The sequence below is a fragment of the Merops nubicus genome, unplaced genomic scaffold, assembly GCF_000691845.1.
Source record: "Merops nubicus isolate BGI_N331 unplaced genomic scaffold, ASM69184v1 scaffold10622, whole genome shotgun sequence".
Taxonomy (NCBI): Eukaryota; Metazoa; Chordata; class Aves; order Coraciiformes; family Meropidae; genus Merops; species Merops nubicus.
In genome coordinates, this window is record NW_008591563.1 from 44,763 (window position 1) to 57,571 (window position 12,809).

The 12,809-nt window shown below is 35.4% G+C and overlaps 1 protein-coding gene across 1 annotated transcript in view; it reads left to right on the forward strand.

Annotated features, from left to right (window-relative positions):
- ASPH (aspartate beta-hydroxylase) overlaps positions 1–12,809 on the forward strand; it is a gene marked incomplete at its 3' end in the record, with an annotated part of 65,417 nt that overhangs the window by 29,933 nt on the left and 22,675 nt on the right. The window contains 6 exon segments of the mRNA XM_008950306.1: positions 823–864; positions 2,603–2,652; positions 3,758–3,794; positions 3,917–3,958; positions 4,945–4,995; positions 5,928–5,972. Coding sequence (XP_008948554.1) covers positions 823–864; positions 2,603–2,652; positions 3,758–3,794; positions 3,917–3,958; positions 4,945–4,995; positions 5,928–5,972 — 267 coding nt within the window.

A 12,809-nucleotide genomic window follows, 5' to 3' on the forward strand; every position in this document is an offset into this window, starting at 1 on the left:
AGAGCAACTTAAAAATAGTGATGGAGACAGATCTCTTGAATCTTTTTTTTTTTCATACAGAAAGTATAACAGAGGACCAGTAGAGAGTGGCCCAACACCTTCATTAGATTGTCATGTGGAAAGTGTTTGTAAGGTTTTAATTTGCCAATTTTCAAGTAAGGAGCTACATTTAGCTATTGACAGACACATTATGGATGCAAGTTAAAATAGTAGAGTATTAAAAATATTTCATCTTTTCAGTTTCAACAGTTTTTATTTTTTTCTTATTTAATTTACAGCTTCATATGAATATGATGTGGATGTGGAAAAGACAGTAAGTGATCCAGAAGCTCCAGGTTAGTAAATTATCATGACTTCAGATTGTAATATCATCACTTACACTTTTTCTTAAACATGCTTCAAAGTAATGTGTCCTGTTAACTGTTTCACTGCAATTTTATTCTCATTTTTTTCCATGTCAAATAAGCCTGATTTTTGCAGTTGTTACCATTAAATTTGTGAAGACAAAATTCTATGAATCCAGTACATAACACAAAGATCTTGTTCTGTCAGGAATCTTCCAGGTTAATAGGTTAATCAATGGATTGTCAAAGACCTATTTGTCTTCCTGATTTTAAGCCTAAATACAAGTATGTATGAACTTAGTATCTTATGTGACTTACAGTGTAGCTCCTGGATGTGTCAAAGCATTGTAGTATTAAGTCAGTATGTTTGCTTCTGTTATTCTTGAGCTAAATCTGACATTTTTAACTTCATTTTTGCTATGTAGCTGTTGTATGAAAACTTGATAAGAAGGCAAAATATTAAATATTTTTATTTCAGGTGAATCTGAACTAACACTGGAAGATGCTGTGGAACATTACACAGGTACAGTCCAAGGTCTTATTTCTTTCTATTGAAGTGTCATTGAAGTTTAGCCCCAAACCAAAGAAAAAAAGAAGAAAGAAAAAAAAAAAAAAAAACAAAAAAAAAAAAAAAACCAAACCAGAACAGAAAAAAAAACAGGGAAAAAAAAAAAAAAAAACAAACAACAAAAAAACAAGACATTGGAGCTCATAGGTGGCATCAGTTCTTTAGTAAACTGTTCCATCTATATTTTTATTTGCATTCTAAAAAATACAAAGAGTTACATGGTTACTATTTTTCTTTCATGTCAGCCAAATGGACAGAATACTTTGAGGTTTAAATTTCCAGGACAATGAATGTTTGTATTATAAATTGCATAGATGTGTTTCTATGGATAAAAAGTAATTTTCATTTGCCAAAGATCTTTGAAATTAGTGTGATAAGTGTCTGGAAGAAAGAAGAATCTTAAAAAAAAAAAATCTTTAAGCAAGGAACCCTTAATAAGGGGTTTCCCAAATTCCGCTATAGATACAAAGAGTTACATGGTTACTATTTTTCTTTCATGTCAGCCAAATGGACAGAATACTTTGAGGTTTAAATTTCCAGGACAATGAATGTTTGTATTATAAATTGCAAAGATGTGTTTCTATGGATAAAAAGTAATTTTCATTTGCCAAAGATCTTTGAAATTAGTGTGATAAGTGTCTGGAAGAAAGAAGAATCTTAAAAAAAAAAAATCTTTAAGCAAGGAACCCTTAATAAGGGGTTTCCCAAATTCCGCTATAGAAGTTTGCTATATATATAAAAATCATTTATGAGTGTTTTCATTCTGAATTGTAGGTAATTTGTAGATGAACTGCATAAAAGCCTCCTGATATAGTGCTTTATCTTTTTATTTGAAGTCTATCTTGTGATGCCAGAATAGGATTCTGTTCTTCTTACAGGATTTTGTAGAAATCTTCACCTTTGTTGACCTCCTGCTAACTTTGATACAGTAAAATACTATAGTTTTGAATATTTATTTTCCTTCTGAATAACTTGACTCTGTGTTATTTGCATGTATTTATAGTCTTAAAATTCCATGGATTTTAATGCTGTTTTTTTTTTTTTTCTTCTTTAACCAGAGGATGGAATCCCTGGTGATTATAACGAAGACCAAGGTATGACAATATTCGATATCAGTCACATTAGTTTGTAAACTCTTATTGAAGGGTTTTTTTGTCTGTTCTTTTTAATCTTCAACTCCTTGTATATGTGAGCAATTGCTCTTTAACCATGTAGAGGATGCATATAGATTATATTCTCATATTGGTCCTCTTTGTCATACTTGGCATATATGTGGAATAAGATAAAAGAGCTAAATTAAAATAATGAATGTTCTTAGCCTATTTCTTCAGAATTACAAAAATTGCACTGGCTCTTCACTCAAAGATTAGGGTGAATTTACTCATTGGTGAATTATAACAATTGTACAGAAGGAGAGCTTTATTCCTGTCATTTTTCTTAAGCATCTCTATCTACACAGATGGAATACTGAAATTTCAGCATTATATTCACATTTTGTACTTGAATTTTGTGTAGAACTTCCACTACAGTCTCCAGTAAGGAGTCTGTATCTCTTCAAGCCCCAAAACTAGAGAAATTCTTTAAGAGCTTTGAATGTATCAGTAAAGAAGTTACCTAGGTGCTTAACAACCAAGTGTTTAGGATATTTAATGTATACCAACCACCCAGGAACTTGATTTTTCTTTTCTTTCTGAACCGAAACATGAAAAGTAGGCGGAGACTTAAGATGGAGATGAACAAGTGTGGACCTTGACACACGTGTCTGTGTACACTTGTGTACATGCATGTAAATATACACACGCACATATATATACACAAATACAGATGTGGGTATATGGAGGTGTGTATATACTTCCACACTCATCCCATCACGTGTATAGTTTTAATATATAATATATACATCTACACGTTTATGGAGCATGTTAGGAAATCTTTGTTTCATACGTAATTGAAGGAGAAGCATCTCTCAAATAAATGTTGTTGAAATAGAAAATATTTTCAACATCAGAGAAATGTTTTAGTCAAGTTAAAAATCATTAAGTATTGCTGTTTGTATATATTGATATATGTAATCTGTGTAGTCTTCAGTCACAAGATATTGCCAATTACGGCTGAGACACTATAGGCGGTGTTGTGATAAACTGAGTTTTATGACTGTGAACTGAGGCACCTTCTTTTAATATACCATCCCTGAGGATTCATCTTAAAGGTGTCCTTTATACTTTGTTGTCTTGAAATACCAGCTATATTTGTCATCATAAGCTTGAGAGGACAGTGAAATGAGTTAAAAGGTACCATATTCAAAGAAATAATATTTTTCGATGGAAGAATCTGTCATTTAAGTTGAAAAACTTACTCATTGTCCTTCAGGAAGGAAAGTAGGACTTACCAAGGAATTGCATGTTTATCCAAATAAAAAGATTTTTATAGTTGAAGTTTATAGGTATTTCAGGGTTTTTTAAGTCTCGTTTTTAATATGTCTACCAGATGGAGTTGATGCTGCAAAAGATGAAAGGGGGAGTACTGATAATGCTGAGAAAGACTTTAAAATTTCAATTTTTAAAGTTACTGTGTCTTAATCCAAACAACATGTGTTCAGAAGGTAAAATTTTGAAATACCTGATGATTACAGCAGTTCTTTAGTGAAACAGGGAAGAAAATTTAAGACATAATTTCTTTTTTTTCTCTTGAGTTCCTCAAAATTCCTTCTTGTTTTATAGCAGTTTGTGGGTCACAGTTAAACATGTCTGTGTGCTAGCTGTGTTATTCTGTGTTTTTCATAAACTTCGAGTCGAGAGCTTGACTTCATTATTGCTCTGAATTGAATGTTTTTTTAGCTGTTGAGGACCTTCCAGAGGAGGGGAATGAAGCCACAGAGCCAGGTACATATATTTTGTAATTGTGATCTTAAAGCCTTTTGATGAAATAGGTGCATTTTGAGATCAGATGTGAAAGAAACAAAATAGTCATTATATATTTTTTCTTTTTATGCTTTTTCTTATAGATGAAATTATTGAAGATTCTCATGTTGATAAGGAGCTGTCAGGTTTGAGTTTAATTTTTTCTTCTATTTATAGTTGTTAATATAATTACAAAACAAAAAATAGAGAAACTTGCTATATAGAACCACAGAATGGTTTGGCTTGGAAGGGACATTTAAAGATCATCTGAACCAGCTTGCCTCCTGTGGGCAGGGATGTCTTTCACTAGAGGAGGTTGCTCAAAGCCCTGCCCACCTGACCTGGAATGTTTCCAGGGATGGGACATAAACCACTTCTCTGGGCAACCTGACCAGGCTCTCACCACCCTCAGTGTAAAACATGTCTTCCTTATATCCAATCTAAATCTGCCTTCTTTCAGTTTAAGACCATCACCATTTGTCCTGTCACTACAAGAAAAGTAAACTCAGTAAAAAGTCTTTCCGTCTTTCTTATAAGCACTCTTTAAGCACTGAAAAGCCACCAGAAGGTCTCCCTGGAGCCTTCTCCTCTCAGGCTGCCCCAGCCCAGCTCTCTCCTGCTGGGCTCCCAGCAGAGGGGTTCCCCCCTCGGGTCATTGCTGGGGCTCCTCTGGCCCCGCTCCAGCAGGTCCCTGTCTCTGCTGTGCTGAGGACTCCAGAGCTGCCCCAGCACTGCAGGGGGGTCTCCCCAGAGTGGGGCAGAGGGGCAGGATCCCCTCCTGCCCTGCTGCCCAGGCTGCGGGGTGCAGCCCAGGATCCATTGGCTGCTGGGCGGTGGGCGCACACATAAATAAGTGTGGAAATAGGTGTTACTGGTTCACACAAACAACAAATTAATCAAAATCACTCTTGTGTAATAGAGTGGAAGCCAATAACAAGAAGGAGCTAACCTTTTGTATGTGAAATGCATTCAGTACCTTTTTTCTACTCTCAAGTTAATCTAGTTGGTTGTTCTGCAATTTAAGCCTTTCTTGTTGCTTGATGCTGTTTCGATCTGAGTGGCTGGTGGGGAATAAAACCAGAATTGTGAATATACCCTGTGTAACTTTCTACACTGATTTTCTTTGTAACAGTAGAAAGTGAGCATCCAGAAGATGTTGTGGCCACAGAACCAGAGGAATCAGGTTTGTATGTTATATTCTGTATTGGTGCTACTTTAAAAAAAAAATAATAAAAATTGAGAATAATAAATATTGTAGAATAGAATTCTATGCTTCAGCCAAACTGTGTTCATAACTTTTTCTGCAGCTTTTTTCTTTTAAGGACAAACACAACTGTATTTTTAGAATCATCTTGAGTTTTTTCATGACAATACTTTAATGGCTTACAGAACCCTTCAGTTTTAGAAGTTGAGAGTGCTCCCAGCTCAGAAAAACTTACTTGGCTAAAAAGGGCTGTATTAGGTCATTTGAAGCTGAAAATTTCTTTGGCGTGTTCTGTTTCCCCCCAGCCAGTCAGTAGTGGAAACTCAGGAAAGGGTACAGCTAAGAAATAAAACATGGTGAAGTGTCTCCCAAGCTTTGAGCACTTTATTTATGGGCTTCCTGAGTCAGAGAATCTATTTCCCTTTCTTTAATTCTTGTTATTTTCTGCAGCCAGCATCCTGGCTGTTACAGTCTTTTCTGGCAAGCCCAAGCCCCTTAGTAATAGCACTCAGTGACACATCTAATTTAAACATACACATGGAGTTAAGAAGAACTGGATTATGAAGTAAAATATTTCACAATTACAGGTGACAACATAATAAGTATATGAATGTTTTCTAAGCCCATACTATAGTGTGAAACTGTGGGTGAGCTGCGTGTCAGTATCTGAATTTTAAAATATCATTTTTGAAACTGTGTGGTCCTGTAATTTATTCCTTAGCCTGCTTAAGTTTTAATCTTTCCCCTGGAAGAATTCAACTCAGGAAAATTACATCCCACTTCTGCAAAAGTGTTATTACAGAGTTGTCTTCAGAGGTCAGTGTTTGGAGCATCAGAGAAAAGATGCAGTTTTGTTGTAAATACTTAGAGAATCATCCAGTTTGAATTGTTTGTCTGCTTTTGACTTGCAGAAATGCCTGTTCAAGCTGAGGATTATTCAAATGATGATCTAATGGGTGAGTGAACCTTTTTTTTTTCCCAAATGTTTGTAAACTGGATAAATGCTAGTAATAGTTACTGGGTTATTCCAAATAAAGCTGTTAGTACTTTTAGTTTAGAACTTAATTTAATAATGTCAGACAGAGTTGGACACTTGCTATAATGGGAAATATAAAAATTTCAGGTCTCAAAATCAGTGCATACTTCCTTTCAGAGTAAATGATCACAGGCAGTGATCCCATCACTTCTCTGTGTATCCCTCAGAGTCTGACTGTGGCACATTTTTGGGGCACTGATCTGGAAATGGGACTTTTTTTGTCTTGCCATCACATTTTTCTTGACTGATTTTAAGAACAAGAGTGTTTCCAGCTCTCCTATCTGTTGCCTGACAGTAGTAACCGTAGAGTTTACCAAAACTGTTTTTAGAGTAGCTAAATGGCTTCTAAATTTGAAAACTATATTGTTACATTTCATCTGCTTTTGGAGTTAATTATTAGACATTGATTTTTTTTTTTGGTAACAAAGTACTTGAGTTGAGTGAAACTCTTGAGTTGTACCTCTGAGCAGTTAATGACAGAAGCTGCAACCCAAGAGCCCTGACACTCTTATTTCTGGTTTGTGCTGATGAGCCTGAGCTACTTGCTGGGTTAGTTCATCTTTCCAATGTGCAGAAGCTCTTATGTGGCGTGGTGCCCAGGTAGTTCTGTGAAGTGTTGTGTTTCCTTGTGGGAAGGGAAGCTTGCATTTGGCTCTTGGGCATGCCATATGTAGCCAGAGATGTGAAAAAGCATAGGAGGCCTTTGTGGTTGCCAAGTAGAGGTTGGAGATGTGGTTCAGTTCGTGCTTTAATTTACATGTTGAACCTTAACTGAGGTGATTTGAAATGCTCATATCAATACCTAACTGTGTGGTCTGTGAGGTCTTTCTACCTTGCTTCTCATACCAGCCTCATGGTGTGTTGAGATGTTGGAAGCTGTAGGGGTTCATTAATAGATGTCTTATCTAAAATTGTTGTGTTTCGTAATGGATGTGAAATATTTTTTACCAAAGTTCATAATCAGTGCAGGAACAAACCATAGTTACCTTTGGCAGCATAGGCAAGAAATTCAACAAAGGTCGTGTCCAGTTGTTTTGCTGTGCTTTATTTTGAAACTGTAGAAGATGAAAAGATATTTTCTTTCCAAAACTTTTGCTGCTTAAAGTTAAAACAACAAAAAAGCAATTACAGGAGTATTGCAAAATTTCAATGGTAGTTCATTGCAGTGCACAGTGTCAGTTGTATTGACAGGAGGATTGTGAGATGATCTCTTGACTTACACATACTGTTTTAAAAGGAAATTCAGAATTCAATTATCAAGTTGAGAATTTCAGTTTTTGTTTTTGCAGACCATACTTCTATGGCTTTTTGTGCTGTAATTTGTGGCTCAGTCTTCAGCAGCGAATGCATTTCCTACCTTCACCAAGAAAGAAAATTATCTGTATTGTACAGTAGTGAATGGATTGCCCAATTTAGAATCGTTTTGGTTTGAATGGACCTGTATGATCATTGAGGCAACCACTAACCCAGCACTGCCAGGTCACCACTAAACCACACCCCTCAGCACCACATCTCCACGGCTTTGAAATCACTCCAGGAATGGGGACTCCACCACTGCCCTGGGCAGCCTGGGACAGCCCTTTAGGGGAAGAAATTGTTCCTCATGTCCAACCTAAACCTCTCCTGGAACGACTTGAGGTTGTTTCCTCTTGTCCTGTTGCTTGTTCCTTGGGAGAAGAGCCTGACCCTCACCTGGCTCCAACCTCCTGTCAGGGAGTTGTGGCGAGCCAGAAGGTCTCCCCTCAGCCTTGTTTGCTCCAGGCTCAGCACCCCCAGGTCCCTTAGCCCTCACCACACTTGTGCTCTAGACCCTTCCCCAGCTTTGTGCCTTTCTCTGGCCACACTCCGGCCCCTCAATGTCCGTTTTGGAGCGAGGAGCCCAAAACTGAACACCAGATTCAAGGTGCAGCCTCCCCAGTGCTAAGTATAGGAGGATGATCACTCCTTTAATTCTAGGTGGACTTTCAAATAAAATAAGAATTAAAAATCATGTATTTTTACTCTGAAATAGTATGTATTTTTGATCCTTTTGGAAGGTGTTTTAGTAATTTGTGTTGCTCTGTGGGAACAGTTTTGAAGGTAGAAGATAACATGGACCACTTTTCTATGTAGGTTGGAAAACAGCTTGGTGTCTCAGCACATAAAGTAGAATTCATACAGCATCTCCGAAAACTGAGGAAAGAAGCAGGGGACATAAGTAAACTACTGACCAGGAATAAAAACTTTATTACTATTAATTTGGGTTTTTTCTACAATTAAGTATGTTTAGCTGCCTCTTTTGAATGTGAGAATTTCTATTTGAAGGCAACTTTATTTTAGATTTTTCTCTTAGAGTATGAAATTCATATTTACCAGGGATTTTTTTTTTATTATCTGTGGAGGAGGATTCAGTGTGGGGGACTTTGTTGTCTTTTCCTCTTTGGTCATTGATTAGATATTTAAACGAGTATTTCAGTTGCTTCAGTAATAATAGAGTTCATTGTACTAGAGACAGCCAAGACCTCTCTTCTCCATGAAGAACACCTTTAGATACATCTGTACTCTTTACATATATGAAAGATTAGTATAAGTATCTTGTCATAAACATAACTTCAGGTGGTGTAAAAGATATTTTAAAATGTCACTGTAGAGTCCTTGCTCTTCTCTAGTATAAATTCATGCAACTTTGAAGCATAGTGGCCTCAGTTCATATCAGTTTAAGAGCAGGTGTTTGAATTTTATGTGAAGCACAGGAACTGATTTGTTTGAGAAAGCAAACAGTAGATAGTTCAGAGGATGAGTTTGGCTCTGAGGAACATTCTCAGATCACATTGTTGGTGAAGAGATCAAGTGTGGGATTTGAATGTGCTGGAGTACAAATTGAAAGGTTTTTGATGACTTTAGCCCTAATCACAAAAAAAGTATGACTAGGTGACTGTATATTTAGGTATCTGTAGGTACCAATTCTCTAAGTTTAATTCTAAAATTATTACCAATACTCCTTTCCAGCAGTAGGCTATTTTAACTGCAGTCACAGTGTACTTTTGGAGACTAATGCACTCGAGTGGTGTAATAGGCTAGTGTTGAAATACTGCTGATTTAGGATTTTTGGCTACTCCTGTTTTACATAAATTACAGATAGTGATGTGTGTTGGAGACACTTCTTAAAGAAGACATATTACTATTTTGGGGATACTTTGTGTATTTGGGTTTTGATCTCTCTTGTATATGTTCAGTTTTAAAATATCTAAGGGTTGTTCCCCCCATCCCTCCTCTTTCATCTTGTGTCCTTGACATTTTTATAGCCCTGTATTTATTTACCAACTGTTGAAATCCCTTATGTGTATAAAAGTTTCCACTTAACTTTGTACCCTTCCTCATTCCCTGGCTCCTCTTTTCCAATTGTTAGCATCCTTGATACTTTTTTTTAATTAAAAAAATAAAATTGGTTTGAATGTATTTGTGACATGGCCTAGATTTCCTTTACAAGGTGGATGAAGTGCCATATGCTGAGAAAAAAATTGGCTGCTTAGATAAATATTTAAAAGTTTACATGTCCCACCTTATCCAGCAACTTTGTCTCTATTAATTATGATAGCTCTTAGCAACAATAACTTCCTCAAATTAACTAGTCTGCTACAAAGTTGCATTTTTTTAGCCTTTAGGGTTTTGGGGGTTTAGTTCTTGTTTTAGAATAAGTTGTGTTTTGGTTGGTCCTTTAATATAGATTTCCCCTTATTTTTTCAGATACTTAAAGCTTCAAAAGAAAAGTCCCTACATCAGGAGGACCAGCCCTAACCATACGCTACAAAAGGGGAGCAGATGGTTGTAATAGATCTTATGATGTCATAACCAAGCAGTTCAGGGTTTGGGGAAGAAGCACTAAGATATTGTAAATGGGTTGTAGCCAGCTGTCATTTTAGTTAGCTTTTTTTAACACTTGGATGTTTAGTTTACATTCCTGTCTAAGTTTTGGGTTTTTTTTCTTGGTCAAGTTTTAGTGAATTCATTATTTTTCTTCTGTGTTTGTGACAGAGCAACTTTGAGCTGCGTTTCATTTGTGCTGTTCAAGCAATTGTTAATACTCTATTTATAATGTAGCAGCAAGTACTTTTTTTTTCAGATTTTAATATATATCTTTTGTTGTGGATTCATACAGTATGTACAGAGCAGTTTGGTCAAATGAAACTTGTACTATTATGCATTTTTAAGTGTTTTATAACTGCTGATATAGCATACAGCCTAACTACATTTTACTGAAGACACTAATCAGGCACACACTATGCTGTGAAGTTTGACTTGGATCTTTTTTGCACTGATGTTATGTCAACAGTTACACTACATGAATTTCAGGTGATTTTTGAAATAGTCTAACAAGATACAAAATGCATATGTTTAATTCATACCAATAAAAGGGCTAAATTACTTGATTTTTTTTTCAGAAACCCTTTGTATTAAATTAGAACTCTCTTTTACTTATGCACATTTGATTTTTAAAGCAAAATGTCTAGAAGCTACATAATAGCCTGGCAGGGGTACAATGTAAATTGCAACAAAGCTGAGTTGCCAGAATCAAGTTGAGTTCAGTAAAACTCTTCTGGTTTGCCTACCAATATAATAATCTCTAAGCTGGAGTTAATAATTTCAGTGAGTTATTGAAAAAGTCAAATTTGGGTAAATAATTGACTTTTACATTTTATTTAAAAAAAAAAATATTTGGAAGTTCAACCTTTAGAAAAATAGGATATCAAACTTGAAGACCTTCAATCATAAATGCTCTTGTAAATGGTACGTCTGAAATTGAGACTTGGAGCGATTTTGAATTTAAATATAACAGGTGTACTTTTTACCTGTTCTGTGCTGCTGTTCCACAATTAGGAAGACAGATTTTATTCTTTGGCATTTTGCAAATGTTCCTTTTTGGCTCAGGAATAATTGCTATGATTTTTTTAGGAAATTGCCAAACCTGATCCAGGAGATTAGAAGAAATAAAATAAGATGAATTTTTAAGAAGAATATCCAACTTGGTGCCCCTAGCAGGGGTTGCCTTTTGGTTGATGGAGAGATTTTAAATTTCTGTAACACTGTTTTGGAGTCAGGTTTTTAGTTGCTTATATTTCCAGTGTCAGGGGCGTTGTACATGTTTGCCTTTTTTTGTCTGGGATTCCAGTAAAACTCCACGAAAGTGGAATGAGGGTCTGATCAACGAACAGATCTCCCCAAGTGATTTCTTTAGACTTTTCAGGAAAGCAATAATAGTTTTAGACTGTGATGTGGTTTGGGATGGGATATCCTAGTGAAATTACTTGTGATTGTGAATTGCAGAGCAATAATTTTTACAAAGCCATATTTTGTGAAGAAGCTTGGGAATAATTTTAGACTGGTGAATGGAGGGCTTTTTATATAACAGTGGCAGACTCTTTGTAGAATCATAGGACTGTGAGAGTATACTATGCTGTGATCAAATGTTAAGTATTTTGTAACTGGGTATGTGATTTTACGTGCTTCATGTTTACAAAAATATGCCAAGCTGAGCAAGGTCAAGTGGACTATTGAAAAAAAAATAAAATGTATATTTAATCTGTTTTAATGTTTGGCTGCAATAAAGCACAGAAGAATATTGTTGTCTTTCTAGTGTCATTATTTTGTCCAAAATGTGGTAGATACTAACTACGTGGATAAATATTTGCCTCAGCCACTGAGCAGTAATATCATTTTTTGAAGTAATACTTTTGAATGCTTAGAAACACCTTTGCAAGTATTATTTACAAGGAGGAAAAGCTACAGCAAGTAGAGATAATTTATATTTCTGGATGAAACTAAGTGAAGGAAATGGGCATTACTCTGAGGTCTGCATCTTCCCTAATTGTGTTGTGTTCCTTCTTGTGGAGTATTAGCTATTCTGCAAGAGGTTTGGCCTGAATTTTCCCAATAAAAGATTTAATAATAAATAATTTCTATTTGTAACTTAAAATGAATGAGATATCACCCTTTAACAAACACTAATGTGTGGGAGAAGTGTGATGTCTGCCTTTCACAGAGAAATATTCTCAGTTATGGGTTAAATGAGAAATCTAGCAAGGGTGTTGTTTCTGTGCAGTAGTTTGAAAAGAAAGATTTTGACCCTTTCAGTTTCCAACACCTCCATATTTTGATGATGAAATAGTGCTTGATAAAGAATTGTAGTTAAAGAAAAAGTCAAAAGATTACATCTCCTTATATTTTCACATTGCTGCATGGCTTCTTGCCATATCAGTGAATCTATGAAGTCTTGGATGCAATTGGTTTTTTTTTTTTAAATTCACAGGAATAAATACCAATAAGGAAAGCAAAATTTAAATAAAAGTAGGATACTCAATTTTATTTAATATTAAAGTTTTACAATGATTTTAAGTCACTTTTTCACCTTCTGAATAATTGAACAGGCATCACATGTCACTAAGAAGAAAATTATTATATGGGAAAGATAGTGAAAAATGTCATGGTTTTACTGAATATCATTGTATAATTTTACATGTTTCAAAAATTAGATATAGACAAACCACAAATTTTATTGTACATTTATAGTTTTGATTTCAATTCATGTAAAATCTACCAAGTCTGAAATACATTTGTAGCTGTCACTTGGGTCATTGTTGTACCTGCTTACGAATATTTAGATGTATTGTAATATGAAAAATAAATTTGTTCTTTGTAGTAGAAACCTTCTTGGGAATACCAGGTGCATATGTAACACAGTGATAGCAGCCTTAGCCTGTAGAGACTGGTGAAAAAAAAT